This window comes from Arabidopsis lyrata (genome assembly GCF_000004255.2).
Source record: "Arabidopsis lyrata subsp. lyrata unplaced genomic scaffold ARALYscaffold_5, whole genome shotgun sequence".
Lineage (NCBI taxonomy): Eukaryota > Viridiplantae > Streptophyta > Magnoliopsida > Brassicales > Brassicaceae > Arabidopsis > Arabidopsis lyrata.
In genome coordinates, this window is record NW_003302551.1 from 10,792,470 (window position 1) to 10,816,190 (window position 23,721).

General features: G+C 34.1%; 6 protein-coding genes across 7 annotated transcripts; 3 read left to right on the forward strand and 3 right to left on the reverse strand.

Moving 5' to 3' along the window:
* Positions 1-3,290: 3,290 nt before the first annotated feature.
* LOC9311721 (putative CCR4-associated factor 1 homolog 8) lies at positions 3,291-4,213 on the forward strand. Its single transcript, XM_021026153.1, has 2 exons — positions 3,291-3,322; positions 3,409-4,213. Exons 1-2 carry the CDS (start codon positions 3,291-3,293, stop codon positions 4,211-4,213), a joined length of 837 nt encoding a protein of 278 aa, XP_020881812.1.
* A 1,740-nt stretch (positions 4,214-5,953) lies between these two features.
* Positions 5,954-7,134, forward strand: LOC9311722 (putative CCR4-associated factor 1 homolog 8). The gene has a single exon (XM_021025847.1). The coding sequence runs from the start codon at positions 6,067-6,069 to the stop codon at positions 7,003-7,005; it is 939 nt and encodes a 312-aa protein (XP_020881506.1). The 5' UTR covers positions 5,954-6,066; the 3' UTR covers positions 7,006-7,134.
* Positions 7,135-10,901: 3,767 nt separating this feature from the next.
* Positions 10,902-12,681, reverse strand: LOC9311723 (cytochrome P450 71B38). The gene is made up of 2 exons (XM_002877282.2): positions 11,774-12,681; positions 10,902-11,637 (listed from the first exon to the last, which is right to left on the reverse strand). Exons 1-2 carry the CDS (start codon positions 12,656-12,658, stop codon positions 11,023-11,025), a joined length of 1,500 nt encoding a protein of 499 aa, XP_002877328.1. The 5' UTR covers positions 12,659-12,681; the 3' UTR covers positions 10,902-11,022.
* Positions 12,682-14,318: 1,637 nt separating this feature from the next.
* LOC9313397 (probable CCR4-associated factor 1 homolog 9) lies at positions 14,319-15,590 on the reverse strand. Its single transcript, XM_002877283.2, has one exon. The coding sequence runs from the start codon at positions 15,289-15,291 to the stop codon at positions 14,449-14,451; it is 843 nt and encodes a 280-aa protein (XP_002877329.1). The 5' UTR covers positions 15,292-15,590; the 3' UTR covers positions 14,319-14,448.
* Positions 15,591-19,883: 4,293 nt separating this feature from the next.
* On the reverse strand, positions 19,884-21,485 carry LOC110228404. Of its 2 annotated transcripts, XM_021025842.1 has the most exons (3): positions 21,219-21,485; positions 20,324-21,115; positions 19,884-20,110 (listed from the first exon to the last, which is right to left on the reverse strand). In XM_021025842.1, the coding sequence occupies exons 2-3, from the start codon at positions 21,048-21,050 to the stop codon at positions 19,986-19,988; spliced, it is 852 nt and encodes a 283-aa protein (XP_020881501.1). In that variant the 5' UTR covers positions 21,051-21,115; positions 21,219-21,485; the 3' UTR covers positions 19,884-19,985. The 2 variants fall into 2 exon arrangements, with proteins under 2 accessions (XP_020881501.1, XP_020881500.1); XM_021025841.1 differs by having other exon boundaries at positions 19,884-21,115.
* A 1,293-nt stretch (positions 21,486-22,778) lies between these two features.
* On the forward strand, positions 22,779-23,667 carry LOC110228410 (uncharacterized protein At4g04775-like). The gene is made up of 2 exons (XM_021025853.1): positions 22,779-23,119; positions 23,196-23,667. The coding sequence occupies exons 1-2, from the start codon at positions 22,946-22,948 to the stop codon at positions 23,484-23,486; spliced, it is 465 nt and encodes a 154-aa protein (XP_020881512.1). The 5' UTR covers positions 22,779-22,945; the 3' UTR covers positions 23,487-23,667.
* The last annotated feature ends 54 nt before the right edge of the window (positions 23,668-23,721 follow it).

Below are 23,721 nucleotides of genomic sequence, written 5' to 3' on the forward strand. Positions count from 1 at the left end.
TAGCAAATTTTACAAGTAACTAAATGATGAATTTATACTATGAAAACCTTAATTTCTATAGCTTTGAAATGGATCCAATCAAGCTTTAGAAGGTTTAACTTTTATTTTTTTACTCCCAATTTATTTTCTTAATTCTTTTGTTTTGGCTGTATAAAGCATTTTTTTCTAAAACACACAATTTTCAACTTTCTAAAATTTTAAATTCTACAGCCAAAATGCCACAGCAATAAAATCTATAGTCACATCAAATAAACCTACAGACATAGCAAAACATATAAAGGTATGGTTATTACCAATCAGGCCCAGAATCCACTCAAATGTTTTTTCAACGTTACTTTACGAGCCATATCTTATTTAATGTTTACAAAAAAAATTTATAAATGAACCAAGATATAGGGAACCAAGAAAATGGGGCCCCACAAAACTAGTGTATATGCATACAACCTTTAAAGCTCCTCTGCTGATGTCGGATTGCGACAACAACCTGCTCTTTCTCCGATGATTAAACGACGACAATGGTGGTTATGTCTTGCGGCTATCCCTCTTTTCCCTCCTCCACAGTTTGAAGAAGCTCCTTGGGTCACGCGACATTGACATAGAATGGCGATGGCAATGACGATCTCAGCAAAATAGTCACGGCTTTGAGAAAAATGTTGTGGCAATTTCTTTGATAAAGAGGCGAGATGACATCTTAAGTTCTATATATATAAAGGGAGGGATGACTTCCTTATCATACTAGGATTACAGTTTAATGGATTTGAATTGTCCTCAACATGGTGGACTTGCAAGCTCGGGATCAGATCAACGTATTATAACAAGTGTATTTCCGAAGTTGGCATCATGCTCTCTTGGTGTAATTCTATAAATTAACTGGATATCTTCTACATACTCTTCCCCCTTTTTCTATGACTTGGCTTCCGACATTATTTCTCTTCGAATTAGTAATATATGTTGGGTACAAACCAACGTCCCACATCGGAAGTTTAAAAAAGAAGTTTATAATATATAAACCAAGTCCAACTGCAACTAGTATGAGGCCTTTTGGGAAGAAGTCCAATAACAAATCCGTGCGGGCTTGAGCATGTAGGCCCAAAGCGGACAATACTTATGGAAGAGTTGGAATGGGCTTAGAAAGCCCAATAAATGGTATGAGAGCCTACATTGAAAAATGTGGACCTAGAGGAGTGGGCTTGGGACCTATGATCGGTGTGGGAGAAGCCCTTAAATGTGACACGATAAGAAGGTGCATTCTTAAGAATTTCGCGAATAAGAAGGTGCCGAGTTAGGGTGCCTAGGCCTCGCTGAGGAGGCCCAATGTTCGTGGTCCGTGGTTTGAAGGGGAGATTGTTGGGTACAAACCAACGTCCCACATCGGAAATTTAGAAAAAAAGTTTCTAATATATAAACCAAGTCCAACTCCAACCTAGTATGAGGCCTTTTGGGAAGAAGTCCAATAACAAATCCGTGCGGGCTTGAGCATGTAGGCCCAAAGCGGACAATATCATACTAATGGAGGAGTTGGAATGGGCTTAGAAAGCCCAATAATATATGCAACCTTTGATTAGGAAAAGTTGATGACGACAAATCAAATAATCTTCTTGCAAGAAAGGTGAGGTCGTTCGATTCGAATAAAACATGAATCATGTAACATCACTTTTGCAGTTATCTAAAAATTAGAAAGTTGTGTTGATTACCTAAGATGTGGTGGCGGTCTGGGAAGAGAGTTGTTGGGTCTATTGGCATTTATTTGTGAAGGAAAAGCTCAAACTTATTGTGAGATAGATGAAGTATATATAGCTCATATACATCCAAGTTAAAATGTATTTTTTACCCACACCAGAAATAGATAATGTATAGTATCATGCACTAAATAAATAAATAAAATATTCGGATGTTAACTCCGTCAAGATTTCCATCTAACTCCAATTTAAGTCGTCAATTGTGATATAAAAAAATATATATCTTTTTAATTAGTCTTTTTAAATGTACCAAATAATCCAAAAAATACTGACATTTTATATATGGTCTTCTTTTACCAATTACGTGTTTCCCAAAACAAATCAAAATTATCATAAATCAATTAACAGAAACTTTACAGGTGTCAAATTCGATATTTGCAATTGATATATACCAAAATTACTCAATAACATATTAAAATGTTAAAAAGTTATTTTGAATTTCAGGATACTGACAGTCTTAATTTTGTAGATACAGCCAACGCATTTAACGACTAAATTCAACATATCAGCAATGACAGCTACAATCGCAAATATAGTATTTATTTTCCGAGATATTTATCTTAAATTAGATTTCATTGGAACGATTCATTTAACTAATAAAAATTGAAATTTTTTAATTTTGAATTTTTGCCTTTTTAAAACATTTTGGATCTTATCACACTAATATAGTGATGAAATATGTTTTAAAACAGGTATAATTTTTCTTTAGCTATTAAAATAATAATCTCCATTTCTTGCATTATTTTAGAATATTTTGACTTTTAAGTCTAATGACACTCAAAGTGATGACTACTTTTATATCTTAAAATAAACAAAAATAAATAAACTTCCATTAAAGAAAAAAAAAAGTTTCCAACCTGGCTAAATTCATTTAATCAGGTTTTGTAAAGAGAAATTTGTCTTTAAAATTTTTAAATATCTGAAATTATCAGAAATTACCAAACGATAATTTTATATCAAAGGAACTTCGAAAAAAAGGGAAATTTCCTTTTTCCAAAATCCAAATCACTAATAAAATTAAATCCAAGACTCTTGCGGACTTGCGGTCAAAGACTCTATATAATAAGCTTGAGTCCCAAGACTCTCTCCTTCACAATTATTTTCCTTTTCTCAGATAATTTCTCTCTCTCTCTCTCTCTCGCTTGAACCAAAAAAAAAAAAAAAAACAATGTTAGGGATGAAAAACAAACAGTGTCGTGAAATCTGGAGTTGGAATCGAAACGAAGAGATGAGTTTAATCGAAGATTGTTTACGAAACTACCGTTTCATTGCAATCGACACAAAGTTTCCAGGTTGTTTGAGGGAAACTTCACAAAATGCAACAGTCGACGAACGTTACAACAACATGAGCTTTAGTGTCGATAGAACAAAACTGATTCAGTTAGGTCTTACTCTGTTCGACATCAATGGAAGAATTTATTAGAATATGGGCTTCCAACTCAAAACCAATTGGTAATGAGTGGAGAGACTCATATATCTTATATACTAGTCAAGATCCCTTGTCCTTTCCAGTGTGGGATAATATTATCTCTAATACGCCCCCTCGAGATGATGGCTCTAGCCATTGATCTCGGTATGCTCGGGCATGGATCGGCGGGCCAACTATTGGGTCGGGCCGATGGTGGATTAGATTTGGACATGTACGGATTGGGCTCTGATACCATATTAGAATATGGGCTTCCAACTCAAAACCAATTGGCAATGAGTGGAGAGACCCATATATCTTATATACTAGTCAAGATCCCTTATCCTTTCCAGTGTGGGATAATATTATCCCTAATAGAATTGGAGGTACTTGGGAAATCAATTTCTCAGATTTCGGAGTTGATGATGCTAGAAACGAGAAATCTATCGAGTTCCTTAGACGCAACGGTCTAGATCTGAGGAAGATTAGAGAAGAAGGAATCGGAATCAAGGGTTTTTTCTCGGAGCTGTTTTGGATTCTGAAGAAGGCGAGGAATATCACCTGGGTCACATTTCATGGATATTACGATATCGCTTATTTACTCAAGTGTTTCACCGGAGAAGCTTTACCGTATACTCCTAAGAGGTTTTCGAAAGCGGTGGCCAGAATTCTCGGTTCTGTTTATGATCTGAATGTCATGGCTGGTCAACACCAAGGACTAAGTAGCAGACTTGGTTTGGAGAGTCTAGCTCATGAGTTAGAACTTAACCGTGTTGGTACTGCACACCATGCCGGTTCGGATAGAGAATTAACGGCTCAAATTTTCGCTAAGATGGCTAAGATCTTCAACAATGTGCAAGAATCTGAAGGCCATGTTTATGGACTTGGGTATAGAGTTATATCAGATCATTTAAAGAAAAAGCAGCATATGAACCATGTGACGAGGACAAGTTTCTATGGACCACCACCGCCACCTCCACCACCGTTTCCGCTGCTAAGACCAATGTTTGTACCTGGTTTTCCGCCTTTTGGTGGCTTCGTCTTGATGCCGAGAGTATCTCTGTCTTAAATACTTCTTAGTGTTTATGCTTTGATGTGTTAGTATATCTTCTTGTTAGTATTGTCAGTGTATTTTGATCTGGTAGAAAAGAGTATTCAATGTATTAGTGCCGATTTTAATGGAAAGTTTAGGAGGTGTTATTCAATCATGGAGTTAAAGTCAATTCTTTAAGGTTTAGATTTGCTTTCTGATATTGTTTTTAAAGTCAATTCTGTTTGTATGAATTTCAAAATCTCTGCAGTATATCTTGGATTTTGATTCTATAATTTACTGATGAAACTCCAAAGAGGTTTCATTTCAAATGATTTAATATACAAAGATTTTACAAGTCTTTTAGTTTTGAATAACACTGGATTTTAATGAAGTATTTTAAATCTTAGTTGAATAACACCAAACTATTAAAATCTAATGAAGTATAAGATCCAATAACACCAGATTTTAAAGTTAGATTTGGAATCATCAGTTGAATAACACTAGATTAGTATTGGATTTCAATTCTATTAAAATTCATCATTGAATAACACCACCTTAGTTTTTTATAGTTGTTTAATACAAACACTTTGTCCTTATTTCCTGATAAGTTTCCTACAGTACTGAAGATATATTGCCTTTGTAGTCTTATCTAGTATCTACTACATTATCACCCATGTTTGTGTTCTCTGGTAAGTATCTTTGAGAGCTCAAAAAGTTATCTATCACAAGACATGTTTTGTGTTGGGTCATAAATTAGTGAAGCATAAATAAGACAAGAAGTTTCTCTGCAACCGGGTCACTTAGAAGTTAGAACAGACAAAAGAATACTTAATTAGGATATGGTTACTGGCAACAAATGTGACATTGATATGATTTGATTACTCCACCTTCTCTGTCAAATCTAAGTCTTGCATTTGTAAACAGGTCGGATACCCATTGTATCAAAATCTAAGTCTTTTTAAATGTACCAAATAATCCAAAAAATACTGACATTTTATATATGCTCTTCTTTTACCAATTAGTGTTTCCCAAAACAAATTAAAATTATCATAAATTAATTGAAACAGAAACTTTACAGGTGTCAAAGAAATCTTCGATATTTGCAATTGATATATACCAAAATTAATCAATAACATATTAAACTGTTAAAAAGTTATTTTGAATTTTAGGATACTGACAGTCTTAATTTTGTAGATACAGCTAACGCATTTAGCGACTAAATTCAACATATTAGCAATGACAGCTACAATCGCAAATATAGTATTTATTTTCCGAGATATTTATCTTAAATTAGATTTCATTGGAACGATTCATTTAACTAATAAAAAAATGAAATTTTTTAATTTTGAATTTTTGCCTTTTTAAAACATTTTGGGTCTTATCACACTAATATAGTGATGAAATATGTTTTAAAATAGGTTTAATTTTTCTTTAGCTATTAAAATAATAATCTCAAATTTTTGCATTATTTTATAATATTTTGACTTTTAAGTCTAATGACACTCAAAGTGATGGCTACTTTTATATCTTACAATAACCAAAATAAATAAACTTTCATTAAAGAAAAAAAAAGTTTCCAACCTGGCTCGATTCATTTAATTAGGTTTTGTAAAGAGAAATTTGTATTTAAAATTTTTTAAATATCTGAAAAGTGTAATTATCAGAAAATTACCAAACGATAATAATAATATCAAAGGAACTTCGAAAGAAAAGGAAATTTCCTTTTTCCAAAATCCAAATCACTAATAAAATTAAATCCAAGACTCTTGCGGACTTGCAGTCAAAGACTCTATATAATAAGCTTGAGTCCCAAGACTCTCCTTCACAATTATTTTCCTTTTCTCAGATAATTTCTCTCTCTTCTCGCTTGAACCAAAAAAAAAAAAACGATGTCAGAGATGAAAAACAAACAGTGTCGTGAAATCTGGAGTTGGAATCGAAACGAAGAGATGAGTTTGATCGAAGATTGTCTACGAAACTACCGTTTCATTGCAATCGACACAGAGTTTCCAGGTTCTTTAAGACAAACTTCACAAGACGCAACAGACGACGAACGTTACAACGACATGAGCTTTAGTGTCGACAGAACAAAACTGATCCAGTTAGGTCTTACTCTGTTCGACATCAATGGAAGAATTGGAGGAACTTGGGAAATCAATTTCTCAGATTTCGGAGTTGACGATGCTAGAAACGAGAAATCCATCGAGTTCCTTAGGCGCAACGGTCTTGATCTGAGGAAGATTAGAGAAGAAGGTATCGGAATCAAGGGTTTTTTCTCGGAGCTGTTTTGGATTTTGAAGAAGACGAGGAATATCACTTGGGTCACGTTTCATGGATATTACGATATCGCTTATTTACTCAAGTGTTTCACCGGAGAAGATTTACCCTTTACTTCTGAGAGGTTTTCGAAAGCGGTGGCGAGAATTCTCGGTTCTGTTTACGATTTGAAAGTCATGGCTGGTCGATGCCTAGGACTAAGTAGCAGACTTGGTTTGGAGAGTCTAGCTCATGAGTTGGGACTTAACCGTGTTGGTACTGCACACCACGCGGGTTCGGATAGCGAATTAACGGCTAGGGTTTTCGCTAAGATGGCTAAGATCTGCAACAATGTGCAAGAATCTGAAGGGGTTGTGTTTGGGCTTGGCTATAGAGTTATATCAGATCGTTTGAAGCAAAAGCTGCATATGATTCATCATTTGATGATGAAAAGTTCCTACGGGCTACCACCGCCGCCTCCACCACCGTTTCCGCTGCTAAGACCGATGTTTGGTCCTTATTTTCCGCCTTCTGGTGGCTTCGTCTTGATGCCGAGAGTATCTATGTCTTAAATCTGTATGAAAACACTTCTTAGTGTTTATGCTTTATCTTCTTGTTAGTATTATGAATGTATTTTGATCTGGTAGAAAAGAGTATTCAATGTATTAGTGCCGATTTTAATGGAAACTTTAGTTTTTTTATAATTGTTTGATTTGCAAATTTTGTCCTTCTTTATTGACAAGTTTCCTAAACAGAAGATATATTACTTTAACCAAAACACAGTATCAGCCATGTTTGTTTTCTCTGATAAGACTCTTTGTGTTGGTTATGAAGCATAAACAAGACAAGAAGTTTCTCTGCAACTACTAAGTTTTGTATGTCTTCCTATATATATATGATGAAAACAATGTTCAAACTATAAATGCAACCTGCAGAGAAATGTTAATGCAGGGTATGTTTACTTTGGTCAAACTTTAAGTGACTAAATAAAGTCATGTTCCATCTTTAGGCTTTCATATATATGTTTACTTTGATCTTACTTTATCACAGGGTATGGTTACTCGCAACATGAAGAATGCAAATGTGATATTGAGATGATATGCTTGCTCAGTTACTCCACCTTTAGTATCAAATCTAATTCTCATAACCCGAGTGTTGTATCATATACCCCTAAAAGTATTAGCTGCCACAGTTAGATCTATAAGATTACCATCCTCCTCTGCTTGGCAAATCAAATCAATCAATTTCTTTGCCTTATCACCTAAACCCGGATTAGATCATTGTAGACAAGTACACATAGCTAACACAAACAGTCCTTCCTTCTCAGCATTAGGATCAGTTTTATTCTTCATGTAATTGTAAGACAAGATTAGACAAAACCTATGGAAATGTAACCATTCCACAGATTTATTAAACTTGGCAGAAGAATTACCGAAACTGACAAAAGAAAATTACAATTAGCATCATAATCTCACTTTGCTTACTCTAGTTAAACAATAAATTCCAAAAAGTTAAGATATAAAAAAAATCAAAGTCCTATCTCGGCAACTAATTCCCAAATAAGACTTCCCCAATACTTTGAACCTTAAATTCATAGAAGCCAAAACAAAGAAAACATCACCGGAAGATCTCAGCACCATTTCAACATATATCTTCACACTTACATGCCATGTATCGTAAATCTTATCGAGTCTTTTTTTTTCGGTCAACAATAACATCGATTTTATTTATACAAAAAACTTGAAAATTCTCGAGGTAAAGGTAAAGACACTTACAAGAAGTTCAACCAATGGACAACCCCGAGGTTCCTGATAAGAAGTTTTCTGAGTTTCCGCCATTGGAGAAACAAGAGAGAATAAAAGGAGGCAAGAACTTGCTTCTTACACAGTTACACTTATGAATTCTCCCAAAATATATGAATTTATTCTTTAACAGTAGATTTGGAGTATGGAAAAAAAATGTTGGGCTAAACACATACCTACCACAATTATCTTTACATTTACTTTCTTTCTGATAAGCCTCCATATTTAACATTTTGATTAAAGCCCAACTAGGCCCATATAAAATCTCGACACGGATTAGCTAACTTGTTAAATTTGGGGTAATTGACAAAAATGAGCATCAAATTAAAAAAAATAGAAATACAAATAACTAAAAGTTTGGACTCCACAGTTTTGGTCTTCTACAATGAAAGCCAATGATTATATAACATTTCAGTTGTGATTAAGTTTTTGTACTAAAGTAAGGCTTTTTTTCCTCTTCCTTGAATCTCACATAAGAAATTACCCTAAAGGGATGTTATTGGTTCCTAATTTACAAGGAATCTTGATGACTTTAACAAATCATATAAAGTAAACAAATGAAAGATTTTAAACAATTGCTAGAGAGTTTTCTATAATTTTGTTAATTATTTTTTCATAATTTTGTAAAGTTTTCCAAACAATCTATCTTTTTTATGATATTTTCATGACTTTAATTTGTGAAAAAAAATGTAGAAAATCATAAACCAATAACATAATCCTATACTATTATTTGGGGAGTACAATTTATGGATTACCCTTAATTAACCTTCCTTTTTGTAAGAATTTACTTAAGAATGCCATTAGAAATAAAATTTTATAGAGTAAATTAATTCAACTAATTAAGGATAAACAAGTCAAATACTATTTTATGCAATTTAATTAATTTAATTTAATTATAAAAACGAAAATCTATTATTAATTTCTTTAAAAAGAATGACCAATCAAAATGAACATATAAGATTTGATATCTAACTTACCATATTAATTTGTTATTAATTATTATACTTCACCTCTCATCTTTATATGATTCTATTTCTATAAATAAATAAATCATTATATCATCTATATAATAATAAAAAAAAAGTAAATTTGTTTCCGCATATACCAAGATTTGAATTTTAAAAACGAATATAAATTATTCAATGTATGAAAGAACAAATTTAACGGGTCAAAAATTCATATTTGAGTAATATATTCCTTTTTTTTTAATATCATCAATACTTAATAAATCAAAAATTTATGAAGTATAAATACTCTAATTTGATTTTTTGAAACAAATATTTATAATAGGCGGCAGGTTGAATATAATATATTATACGATGAAATGAGTTATGATCCTTATAACTATTTGAATATTTATATTTAATTTCATATCATTTTTTTAAAATTCATAATTTTACATAATACAATAAAAGAATTTAAGGATTTTAATTTTCAACATTTTAAAATAGTTTAATTTAATATATTAAAGAATATCATAAATATTTAATAGATTAAAAGATAAAAAAAATTATAAATACATTAATTTGATTTTCTAAAAAGATATGTTTAAAATATTTATAGTAGACGGCGGGTTAAATGTAATGTATTATATGGTAGAAAGTTATGATCCTTATAACAGACGGCATTTTAAGATTTTATGATGAGATGAGTTAAATAAGGTTTGACACTTCTAAATATTTGAAAATTTGATTCTGCAAGCAATTTTGAAAATAATAAATAATAGATTGCGCCGCAATATTTTCATACGGATTGTAAAATGAAAATATAGACTACACACGGATTGAATTTGGTATTATTATATACCAAATATATGTTCATAACATATTTGATTATGTGAATAATAGGTAAATTCCGTAATTAGCTCAAACAAATCTCTATTTCAACAACCAATGAATCAGAATTTGAAAAAATAATTTTCTAAATTAATTCAAAATAATAGCTAATTTTCTTAAGTAATTCAAAATAATATACGTTTTAGATGCGATTCATTTATGATATTTAAATTTTTGATCTAACTAAATTATATGCACTCTGATTTTGTGGTTGTTAACATAAATTAACTCATTGTTAAAACAATTTTAATTTTTTTTAAAAATAATCTTATTTTCCGTTTTCATATCTTAAAAAAAAAATCCATAATTGAATACTATAGAAAAAATAAAATATATTCATTCTAATATTATATATAGGGACTGACAAAAAATATTATTTTTTCACTTACTATTATAATATATCACAACTTTATTATAAAACATAAAATTTATAAATTTTGTAATAAATGAAATTCAACTCGTACTGTAGTACGGGTGATGATCTAGTATTAATTTAATTCATTAACAATCATAGATACTTTTGTTTTAATTGAATAACACAAAACTTTTATTGACTTTATAAAAGTATGAATCCAATAACTTCATATTTATGAAGATTTTAGATTACTTTTTATAAATCTTAAACTAGTAACACCAAACTTTAACAAATTTTTTAAAAATCTTGATTGAATAACAACAGATTCTACGTAACATTTTAAGTCACTAAAATACAAACTTACGGATTTCTAATTAAAAGACCATTTCAACAAAAATTGAAATATACAACTAATGTTAGATAGGTTAGATATTAAACGTAAGTTTTATTGAAGACACTATTAAAACATAATTCTAAACATGAATTGAAATATAACCATTACAAGACATGATAAACGTAAAACACAAAAACCAAACCGATGATAGTAAAGTAAACAAACATATAGAAATCTTGATCTCAGTTGAACTTTTACATTTTTCACCAGCGATGAGAAGTTGGTATGAGCACAAGAGGGACTTTCTTGGCCATAGCGAAACCTCCATCTTCTTCCATGTCAATGTCTGCAGTGGTCATTCCATTGGGCAAACTCCAATCGAAGAAGTAAAGAAGGTTAAGAAGGCCGAGCTCGACGATGGTGATCCCCGTGGTCATTCCAGGACAGATCCTACGTCCGGATCCAAACGGCAATAGCTCAAAATGTTGGCCGTTATATTCGATAAGGTTATCGAGAAACCTCTCGGGGATGAACTCACTGGGATTTTTCCAGTATTTAGGATCACGTCCTATCGTGTACGTGTTGATGTGGATCATGGTGTTCTTGGGAATGTTGTAGCCTTGAATCTTGATGTCAGCCATAGTTAGTCTTGGGAGCAAGAGAGGAGCTGGTGGGTGTAATCTGAATGTTTCCATGATCACCAGTTTCAAGTACTCAACTTTTTCTAGAACTTCTTCTGTGATTCTCTCTTTGTTGGGTCCAAGAGTTGCTCGTATCTCTTCTTGGAGTTTCTTCATCACTCTCGGATGTCTGCTTAGCTCTGTCATTGTCCATAACAACGTGATGGCTCCCCCATCCACTCCAGCCAAAAACATATCCTGCTCAAATCACACAATACCTATCAAAACGAGATATTTTTCTATACCTTAAGTTAACTTGCTTCTTAAGGTATAGTAATCTTGTTATTCAAGTTAGAAATGTAAAAGATTTTACTCTAAAAGTATTTGTACTCACAGACATGACTCCTTTGAGATGGTCATCAGTGACTTTGAAAGAATCGACTTTTGTTGGTTTATTGATCATATCCAACATGACACTAACGATGTCCGAGTGATCTTGAGGTCCAGTCTTCAAATGATCATCGATTACATGTTTAAAGAAATTGGCGAGTTTGGAAAAGGCTTTGTGCACCGTCGAATGATGACCGGATATCCGGTCTATGAGCCATCCTCCAGGGAAGAAATCGGCGAACGCCAAGGTGCCTAGGGTGGTCTCTGACTCAACCACCAACTCTTCCACTCTCTCCATATCAACAAAATCGCGCTGGTGGAAGTTCTGTCCAAAGGCAAGTCTACAAATGATGCTTGCTGTGAAGGAGAAAAAGACTTTCCTCAAATTAACTAATGAGGTTTCTGACTCGTCAGCAGATTTGGATAATTTCTTGACCAACAATTCACTCTCTTCTTCTCTAATGTACCTAAAAGACTTGAGTTTTTTCAAGCTAAAGAGCTCAAGCATTGTGATTTTCCTCATCTCTCTCCAGTCCTCACCAAAGGGAGCGAAACCAATGTCTTTAAAGTTGTAAGTAAACAAGCCAACCGCGGCTGTTTTCGGTCGGCTACAAGTCTCAAGATCATGAGTTTTGAGCACTTCCTCAGCTCCTTCTTTGGAGGAGACAACGATCACTGGGACTACCCCGAAATGGAGAAGCACCACTGGTCCATATTCTTGGGAGATTTTGTGAAAAGATTGGTGAAGAACCTTTCCAAGCTGGTGTAAGTTTCCGATGATCGGTAGACCCGTAGGTCCAGGAGGAAGCTTTCCTTTCGACGGTAAAAGCCTTTTAAAGAAGACTAAAGAGAGAAGGAAGAGTAAGAGGAAACAAAGGAAGACAGACATTTTCTTGTTTTGTTTTTTTGCCTAACTCTCCAATTCCTTTTATATTGAAGTGAAAACTAATTAATGTGTTCTCACAGACACAAAATATAGATCCATATAGACAAACGCATGTGATTGGGTTTTCTACAAAATCAAAGTTCGTATTTATTTTACTCTTTTTTTCTTTTTCACCAACAAAGCTTCACTCAATTATTGTTGGAATAATATCGGATATTTGTGAATACTACTAGCTAGGTATAAAAATGCTTGGAGAATTGGGTAGAATTAAGTTTTCCGTATCTAACTATATCTAATTATAAAAAAAAACTTTTAGTTGACTATGTATAATTATAAATATTCTTATGTTTTTTCCAAACATTCAAAAAAAGTTCAATCGTTCCTTGTTTCTACAACTAGATTATGCTTGGGGATATAAGTGGAAAAAATAAAATAAAAAATACTAGGATAAAAAAGTCGAAATAGATTTATTTTTTTCATAAATCGCCTAAATAGATATCTATATATACATTTTTGGAGTACACTTAACAAATAAATCTTAGAGTTCCTAAGTATTTACAAGTCCATGTCATTGACATTTATTATTAGTTTTACAAAATTTAAATAAAAGATATTAAACAAACAATATCTTGCCTAATTTGTTTCTAAAAATCTCTACACAATCTTTCCTTATATCTTCAAAAAACATTTGTAACAAATATTTATATTAACATTTTGCATAGCAGTAAAAATACTAATTTATAATAATCAAAATATTCACATAGAACAATCATATACACACAGGAAAAAAAACTATATCTATCAACATTTAAGCCGTTGCTTTATTTAAATTAAAAAAAAAACTCAAAACGTTTTCGTATCTATACTCAAAAATTGATAGATAGATATCTACATTTAAAAATACAAATTAATATGATATATCTTCAGTTAAATGTGCTATGGCTTTCTGTCGAAGGACTGGATAGTCCGAATTTCTCACGTTTATAGGGAAGCTAACCGTCTTGCTGACGGGTTAGCGAACTATGCTATCTCTCTACCTTTTGGGTTTCATATGTTAGACTCTAGACCGGATTGTGTAGTCTCGATTTGTTTAGAGGATGCTAGCGGGTCGACGAAGGCACGAAATGTGCGGATATAATTTTAATTTTTTGCACTAATAAAAAGAGGAGCGAGCCTTTGTCTCTCCCCCACCCTACCAAAAAAAAAATCTTCAGTCAATCTTAAATAAAATAACATTATATTTTTTTTTAAGTATAGCCCCGCGGTCTAGTTGGTATACATTTATTAATGATTAAAAATTCTGATTATATGGATATTATGAAGTTAGAGACCCCATTTTCTTTTGTTTCTGGCTTTTTTGTGTGGTTTGGTACCAAAAATTTTGGTCATGTTTTTATACGTCATCGTTAAAAAAAAAAAGTCATCAGAACAACACATCACTAGTGTTTCGAGCATTTTTTCATGTGTTTGTTGATTTGGCTTTTATCATAAGTGTTTATACATGTTTTGGCATTTGAGGTAATCTTTGCTGCAGCTAAAAGCTTAGGTGGTTTATTAGTTTATATATATTTGAAAATAATTTATATTCATATGAATTCACTTGAATTTATAGTTTCAAATTCATATGCATTTATAAGATTTTAATATGGATTAACAACAGGAGTTTTCAATTTCTAAAATTTATCTTTATTTATTTTTATATATTTCCTCTTTCCAAAGAACATTCATTAACTACAAAGATTAATTGAGTTAATTAATTGAATTTGAATTATAAAAAAAAAAAAGTAAGCCCCTTAAAAAACCTCAAGCCCATACAAAACCCCAGCATGTTTCTCCGGCCCATCTTGAACAAAATACAAATCCCTCATCCTCTGAAACGCATGCCACGTAAGCAAACTATCCGAACCGGCTTGATGACATTTCCCAACCGCCCGGTTAACCTCAAGCGTTCTTGCAACCCGGTCTAAACCGCCATACAATCTCCTCTCACAAAACTTCATGATATGCTTCACATCATACACACGCTCACCAAACAACACTCTCATCACGCGCTTAAACTCACCCAACGCGCTAGGCAATTCTCGGCGCGTGAGAATCTTCATCAAGTAACCGAAATCATACGCGCTATGAAACGTCACCCAGCTCACATCCTCATTACAAACAAGCCCCGACGACATCATCAACTCCGCAAACCTCTCCGAATCAACACCGTCGCGACAATTCCGCTCGAAATCGATACCTTGCCGACGAAGTAACTCGATCGAATCAGGCGCGTGTGCGTCACGCGCCACATCAAAGTCTCGGAAATTAAACTCCCAGATGAATCCTCGGTGATTTTCACCGAGATCTGGGAGGTTACCGTTAGCATCAGAGAGAGTGAGACCGACTTGAATTAAACTAAGAGCATCCACGTTAGCTTTAAGAAGACTATAGAGATCGGCGGGATTTGTAAATCGGAGATCGGATTTGAAAATCACGCCGGGAAATTCAGTGTCCATTGAGATAAATGGAAAATCGTCGATGATTTCACTGATTAACTCAAATTCTGATTCGAGATTCTCCGCCCACACTTCACGAGTCACGACGGTGATACCGCCACATGGTTTGTTATATGTGTTTGATTTGATGATCGCCATTGAAATTGAATCTAAAAGCTTTGAATTATGATTTGGGGATAAGAGTTAGTGTGTATATATATATGAGAATGTGTGTGTGAAACAGAGTGAAGAGTTGCGAGGAAGAAGAAGTGGGGCGAGAAACGCGTCAAGTGGTGGGGTTTGACTCTGTAACGTAACTTGACTTGGTCCAACTTGGCCAATCTCTACTGGGTTAGTGGGTTTAATTAATTAATTATTCTTTTATTTATTGATATTCGTTTTTTCTATTTTATTATATATATGGCACTATTGATTGTATACACTGAATATATGTATGTTGTAGCAAAAACAAAATTTCATGAATGTTATTAATCTTGGATTAATTGAATCGTTATTTTCGGGAAGATACAATTCATATCTAAAATGAATTTTTTTTTTTCTTATATTAATTACTGAATGAGTTTAAATTTAGTTTGTAAGTCTTTTTTTTTTTTTTTCAGCAAAGAAAAAAAATATATCATATATAAAAAAGTACAATAGAGCTCTTTTTCAAAATAATATATATATATATATATATATATATATATATATATATATATATATGACTCAACAAACTTAAAAAAGCTACATTATAATTTTTTTTTTTTTTTTTGTCAACCACACATTAATTAATAAATAATTCCTTGATTGGTTGTCCAATTAGGAGGAGTAGAGTTTACAAAAATAACTTCAGAAAATAAAAGTCTAGAAGAACGGACTAAGCAGTCCGCTTGAACATTACATAAACGAGAAATAAGAGAAAGCGAGAAGAAAGGGAAAGAGAGACGGAGAAAACCAAACTCGTCTAGAAGATTGGAGAAAGCAAGCCATTCATCCGGTGAGTGTATCATCGAGACTAACTCCGAGCAGTCTGATTCAAACACCTGACAATCGATCCTTCTTGAAAGGATATTCTTCATAGCCCAAATTAAAGCTTCCATCTCCGAGTGAAGAGGGGAGGGACACCTCCGAAGGCACTTTGCACCGAGCAGTATCGTTTGATCATTTCCTTGAAAACACCACCATCCTATACCCATTGTTGGATCTGAATTTTTCCAAGAACCATCAATCCGACATCTTATAGATTGAACCGGTCGTTCCAAAGTTTTCGTAGTAGAACTAGTTTCGATCGGATCCAACTGAGCTTCTTCCCACATTAATTTTTCACTCAAAGCATGATTTAAAATATCTCTGGGTTCAGATTGTAATTCCTTGAAAACCTTTTTATTCCTATCTTTCCAGATGAACCACAAAATCCAAGCATAACTGAAAGTTTTCTCTCCCCCCATCTAGATTAGATGGTAACCTCCAATAAAGATAATCTAGATTTGAGAATTCCGAGGTTAGAGGAAAACTACCTATTGCCGTAGGTATATCTGATAATTCCCATATTTTCTGAGAATGAGTGCACTCAAATAAAGCATGATTTATTGTTTCCTCTGCCATCTCACACCTTTTACAGAGAAAGTCACATTGGATCCCTCGATGTGCTAATTTTGAAGTAACTGCTAGAGATCCCGTAGCAATTTGCCATAAGAAATGTTTTAGTTTTGGAGGGGCTTTGACTTTCCAAGCTTGTGCTTGTAAATTCTTATAATTCGGGCCCCATTCGATCGTTTCTGTCATCTCTCTAGCAATCCGATAGCCTGATTTTACTGTATATCTTCCCGATCTTGTATGATGCCAGATAAGCCTATCTGGCTTATAAACTTTGCTAATAGCCAATCCCCTAATAAACTGAATATCCACTGGATCCAAAAATTCTTGTAAAATAGGAAGATGCCATTCTTTAGTAACCGGATTAATTAAATGGTTAACCATCAAACTTGGAAGTAATGTTTTTCCTCTTCCATTTGCGGGCCGTGGGTTAACATCAGGAATCCAAGGATCTCGCCATACCGATAGATAGAAACCCGATCCTAGTGACCATCTAGCTCCCACTTCAACTAATCTTTTAGTAGAAAAAATACTCTTCCATCCAAATGATGGAGAGTTTGGTTTTTTTGTCTGTAAAGGATGAATATTCCTGAAATATCTGCTTTGTAGCACCCGAGCTACTAAAGAGTTCGGATATTGGATTAAACGCCAATATTGTTTAGCCAACATGGCATCATTAAAAATGTCTAGGGAATGAAAGCCTAAACCTCCTTCTTCTTTATCCTTACACATTTTTTCCCATGCTATCCAATGGATCCCACGATCTCTCCCATTGGAACTCCACCAATAATTAGAAATAGCACTTGTTAACTTAGAAGTTAACTCTTGAGGTAGTTTAAAACAAGACATAACATAGGTTGGTAGTGCCAAAGCCACTGATTTGATCATTGTTTCTTTCCCACCTTTCGACAGAAATTTAGCTGACCAGCCATTAATCCGTTCATTAAGTCTTTCCCGGACATAATTAAAGATTTTACTTTTTGAGCCTCCTAAGCTCTCTGGTATACCCAAATAGGTACCCATGCCACCCTCCTTACTGATTCCAAGGGTGTTTTTAAGTTGATCTCTTTTTTGGTTTGCTACGCGCTTACCAAACATAACCGATGATTTACTGAGATTTATCTCTTGCCCTGAAGCTTTACCATAATTCCCAATAATATCCATCACCGTTTTGCATTGCTCTGAATCCGCTTTACAGAAAAAGAGACTATCATCCGCAAAAAGCAGATGTGAAATTGCTGGGCTTCTTTTCGCTATCTTAATTCCTGTCAGCTTCTTCTCCCTTTCCGCCTTTTTAATATTTGCAATCAGTACCTCCGTACATAAAATAAACAAATAAGGCGATAAGGGATCACCTTGCCGTAAACCTCTACTGGGAATGATATTTCCTCTTGGTTCCCCATTCAATAAAACCTGATACGAGACCGAACTAACACTCCACATGATCCAAGAAACCCAATTAGAATTGAATCCCAACCGTGTCATAATTGCCTCTAAAAAGTCCCATTCTATCCTATCATACGCTTTGCTCATGTCTGTCTTAATTGCCAGGAAATCCGTTCTACACATTCTATTAGTCCGTAAGCCATGAAACATTTCCTGAGCTAATAAGATGTTGTCTGTAATAAGTCTCCCAGAAATGAATGCCGATTGTGTTTCAGAGACTAGCCGAGGTAAAATGTGTTTAAGCCTCAAGCAAAGAATTTTTGAAATTATTTTGTAACTCACATTGCAAAGACTTATTGGCCTAAACTCTGTCATCTTCTGTGGCCTTTCCGTCTTTGGAATTAAACAAATATTTGTTTCATTTATTCTCTTATCAAAACGTCCAGTTCGGAAAAAATCTCTGACCAATCCTACCAAATCTTCCTTTAAAGAATGCCAAAACCTTTGATAAAATAATGCTGTCATACCATCTGGACCTGGTGTCTTTTCTGGATGCATTGAAAATAAAGCTTTCCTAACTTCTGCTTCGGTAACCTCATTGGTTAGTTCCCTATTCATACTTTCCGTAATAATTGGAGACACTTCATTTACCATCTCAGCAATTCCATTTGTATTGGAGACCTTAAAAAGTTCTTTAAAATAATTAGTTGCTATCTCCTCCATCCCTCTTTCTGATTCCTCCCAAACATCATTAGGTCCATATAGACCTGATATCTTATTTCTTGCCCTTCTTTTTTTTGTAGAAGCATGAAAGTATTTGGTATTTTTATCCCCCACTTTTAACCAAAAATTTATGCTCTTTTGTTTCCAATAAATTTCTTCCTCATGATAAGCTTCCTTTATTTTACTTTCGATTCTTTTTATTTCCTCTTGTGGAATCGAGTCATCATTCTTTGCTTCTTCCAAAGCCCTCTTAAGCGAATAGATATTAGCCTGACCCGTGGGAATATTATTTTTCCTCCACCATGAAATGGAATTTCTACAATTCTTTATTTTATCCACAAAAACAGGAATTCTAAAATTTCTTGTTCGATTCCAACCTGAATTTATGGCTTCAGTAAGGCCATCCTTTCCAACCCATCTTTTATCAAATCGAAATTGACGTTTTCTTCTACCCAAAGTTTTTCCACAACTCAATAAAATCGGTCTATGATCAGATCCAATCATATCCAGATAATCCACTTTTGAATAAGGAAATAAGTTATGCCAATCCTCATTTCCCAATGCCCGATCCAGTCTGCACCTGACTATCTGTTGGTTCCTATTACCTCTCCATGATAGTTGTTCACCATAGCATGGAAATTCTAACATACCGTTATTTCGAATCATAAGATTAAAAGGAACAAAAGAAGCTGCTGATCGTAAATTACCACCTGTTTTTTCATGATTTCCCGTCAACTCATTGAAATCACCTACCATTAGCCATGGTTTTTCCCGGTTAGAACCCAACTCTGTTATTTTATCCCAAACCATTTCGCGTTTTGTGGCAACAGAATCACCATAAACGAACGACATAAACACTATTTGTTTCCCAAAAAATGCTTTAACATCAATAATTCGATTACTTGCATAAAGAATCTCCAATTTTAATTCATTATTATAAAATAAAGCTAATCCTCCACTAACACCACGAGGATCAACTGAATACAAATTATTAAAACCAAAAGAAGTTTGAAATTTCTTTAAAAAAGAAAGACATTTTTTTGTTTCCGATAAAAATAAGATATCCGGCTTGTGCTCTCTCCATAAATCCTTTAAGAAGTTCTCTGTCAGTTCAGCCCCTATTCCCTGACAGTTCCAGCTCAAGATCTTCACGTATGAGCCGGTGGTTTCGGGAGATCCACCATCCCTTTCTTCAAATTACGATTTGCTCTTCCAGCTTTTGTCACTTCCTTAACCTTATTCTTATCAGCAACTTTTTGTTTGATACCATCATCTGCAGATTTAAGAGACATTGCTTTAGCCAATAAACGTTTCCCTGGAGAAGCCACAATCCTAGAATAATCCCTATTACCATTTATTCCCCGAATTCCCTGGCTACTAGTTCCCTTAAAATTCTGAATCTTTTTACTATCAAGAGTTATACCTTTCAGACCTTTACGAACCAAGCCAATATCATCAGATAACACATTAGAGATTTGCACATTACCTTGTAAGGCAATCATGTTCTCCTCATGGGTCTCATTGCCTTCATCTTCCGTAGTCTTCTCTGCCATTACTTGAACCTCTATGTCCTCCTCAGCATGGTACTCGCCATCTTCAAGGAGATCATCCGTACTCTCCGAGAAATTAATCCCTACTGTAAGGCTCTTGTCTTGAACCTCTGTTACATCTTCCATCACTGAATCCTTCTTCTCCTCTCCTAAATCTGGAATCTTAGAAACATTGTCAACCTTGTGAGAAGCCTGGGATACCTTAGAGATTGCCTTTGGTTGATACAGTGGCTTAGGCCACACTGGCCCTGCACCCTTCTTTGTGAATTCTGTTCCCTGAACAGAGTAATGAGAATCCATCAAGCCCTCCATAGCCACTTCTTTCCCAGCCACTTCACTGTTCTCAGCCCAAGTCCCAGGGAAACTCTTTTTTTCCTTCCAACCTGATGCATGATTTTTGTCATACCGCCTGTGAGACTGCCTACTGTTATCACCCCTCTCCAATTGGTAATGGAAACCACCACTAGGTTCCTCACCAGAGAATTCCAAAGCTCTCTTTGCTGCAGGTTTTTGTGGCTTTTCCCAGCCTCCTTCATTACCTTGAGGCATCTGTTTTACCATTTGTTGCTGTCTTGATCCACCTCTTCTATCCCCATACTCCTCAAACAATCTGTTTCCCGCCTTCTTATTCAGCTCTGGACAGACTGCTACATCATGAGTCATTCTAGAACAGTGGTGGCAATATTTAGCCAGCTTCTCGTAATCTAAAGAAACCACCACTTCATCACCTGTGTCAAAGGGCACCACCATTTGAAACATAAGTGGATTAAAACCATTTACTGTGACATAGATATTACCTGAATCCACATCAAGCTCACGAATTATACCTACTTTTTTTCCTATAGCCTTTAGTGTTGCTTCTTCCCACAAGTGCATTGGTAAATCAGAGACTTTAACCCAAAAATTAATTGCTGACGGATAAGTAGCGGAAATTATAGGCTCCCACTTAACCAAAGAAACCATCCAGCCATCAAAATGATAAGGGACGTTCTGCAAAACGCCTTGCATATCCTCTTCAGACTGAAAATTAAACTGGAAATGTTAAATTAGAAATGTTAAATTAAAACGCCTTGCTACATTATATTTTTTTAGAAATGTTAAATTAGATATCGTGAAGGCAATTATGGTAAGTGGCTAAAATTTTGACGAATATTATATATGAGTCAATTGGACATACTGCTAAAAGGAAAAGTTTCAAGTTGATGGATAGAGTCCAAACTTCCAAGTGTGTTGCGTATGCTAATCGTGTCGAAAATCCCAAATCTTTTTGAATATTTGTTCATTTATTTAAGAGAAAAAGGTCACTATCTTAAATAATTTCATCTATTAAAGTTGGAATTGGGTCGATCATAAAAAAAATACATGAATTGAATACATTTGGCTCTGGAGTACCAATGTGGCAACACAATTGTTGACTATATACAACACAAGTTGTCTGCAGGCAAGAAACTTTGAATTTATCGTTGATCTTGCTACTTGCTAGCATTCAGTCCTCCTAGACAATACCTTCCAAAGCATATGTTTAGGGGTTTATAAACATTACTCTCTATGTTTCAAAATATATGATGTTTTAGTTAAAAGTATATATCTTTAAAAATTTACTTTTTATTTTAAAAACTACTATCATTTAATATTTGATTTAAAAAATTCAACCAATTAAAATAAAAACTGCAGAATACAAGTAGTCATAAAAATCAAATATATTTAAAGTTTGTCTAGAAATTTGTAAAACATCCTATATAATGAAACAAAATAAAAACTCTAAAACATCATATAATTTGAAACATAGGGAGTATTTTTAAGGGATTATGGAATACTACGTAAACGATAACACACTAATAATATTCTTATTTCATAATATTTATCATGGTATAGAATATAGAGCATTCGATTTTTATGGGATAAACAGCTTCCGAAATTCGACGTAAGGTTTTTTTTTGTGATATCTATTGTCTAAAACGACGTCGTTTTGGCTATGGTATATACATAGACTCAAAACAACATCATTTTGAATATGTAGAATAATTTTTCAAAAACTTATTATTGAAACTTAATTTATTCTACATACATAAACGATGTCGGTTTGCGGCTATATATACACCATAACCAAAACGACGTCGTTTTAAACTATTCAGGCGCCACGTCAACTGTTGAATGGCAGCTTAGTCATCAAACATTAATAGGTGACTGACGGAAAAACGGTCTATTTCCCCCCGAGAACTATCGTATCACGCCAGATAGAGCCCGTTCTTTGACCTCTGTCTATATGTCCATGAAACGGAAGTTAAACACTTATTTCCCCCCTAATTGGAAGTTCGATATCTTAATCTCCCCGATTCGTGGTTACGTCGGTTTGATGTGTAAACCCGACACGAAACTATGTATGGGTCGTAACCAAACCAAAAAACAGACCGGTTTCCTTATTATAACCCGACATCCCGACCCATTGTCGTAACCAAACAAAAAATCCCCAATTCCCAAATTCAAAATCCCCAAATTCAAAACTCAAGAACCCTAAAATCCGATTTCTCTTTGAAAACCCGAATTTGAGTTTGAAGATGAGCAATCTATCATCGAGTTCGACGGGTTCTACAGGTCCTCGTGGAAGAGGAAGAGTGGTCGGAGTGCCAAAGAGCTGCTGGTGCGGAGAAGGAATCGTGGCATTGATTTCTAAATCCGATCCGAATCCTTACCGGAGATACTTTCGTTGCGGTTTTGCTGCAAAACATAGGGTAATGTCAATCTCTATTTCCTCTGTTTTCATGTTTTAGATTCTTCTAATATTGAAAGATCACTGTTCATATCTAGCTAAGGAACGATGATCACACTTTCAAATGGGTTGATGAAGCCTTGCTCAATGAGTTAGAGACATTGAGAGGAAAGAATTGTGAACTTGAGCTGGAGTTGAAAGAGCTTAGAACAGAGAGGTTAGAGTTTGATAAGAAGGTTTCCGAGAATGTCCAAATGAAGATAGAGAAGGAGTTATTTGAGAAGGTGGAAGATGCTTTGTCTGAAGCCAAAACAAGCAATAAGAAGATGATGATTGTAGTAGTGTTAGGGTGTATGATTATGATTGGATTCACCAAACTTGTAGGATGAATGATCCGATGAATGTAAACCCAAGCTTTCTAATATCTTATGTCTTTGTCTTTGTAATATGATCATGATTGGATTTATGTTTCTACTTTTGGTGGACTAGTGTGTAAGAGAATTATGTCTTTGTCTTTGTAATATGATCATGTTTGTACTCTTGTTTGATTTATGTGTAAGAGAATGCATTTAGTAATCTTGTTTGTTCTTTTGTTAAAGAAAAAGAACATCCAATTAGCCATTT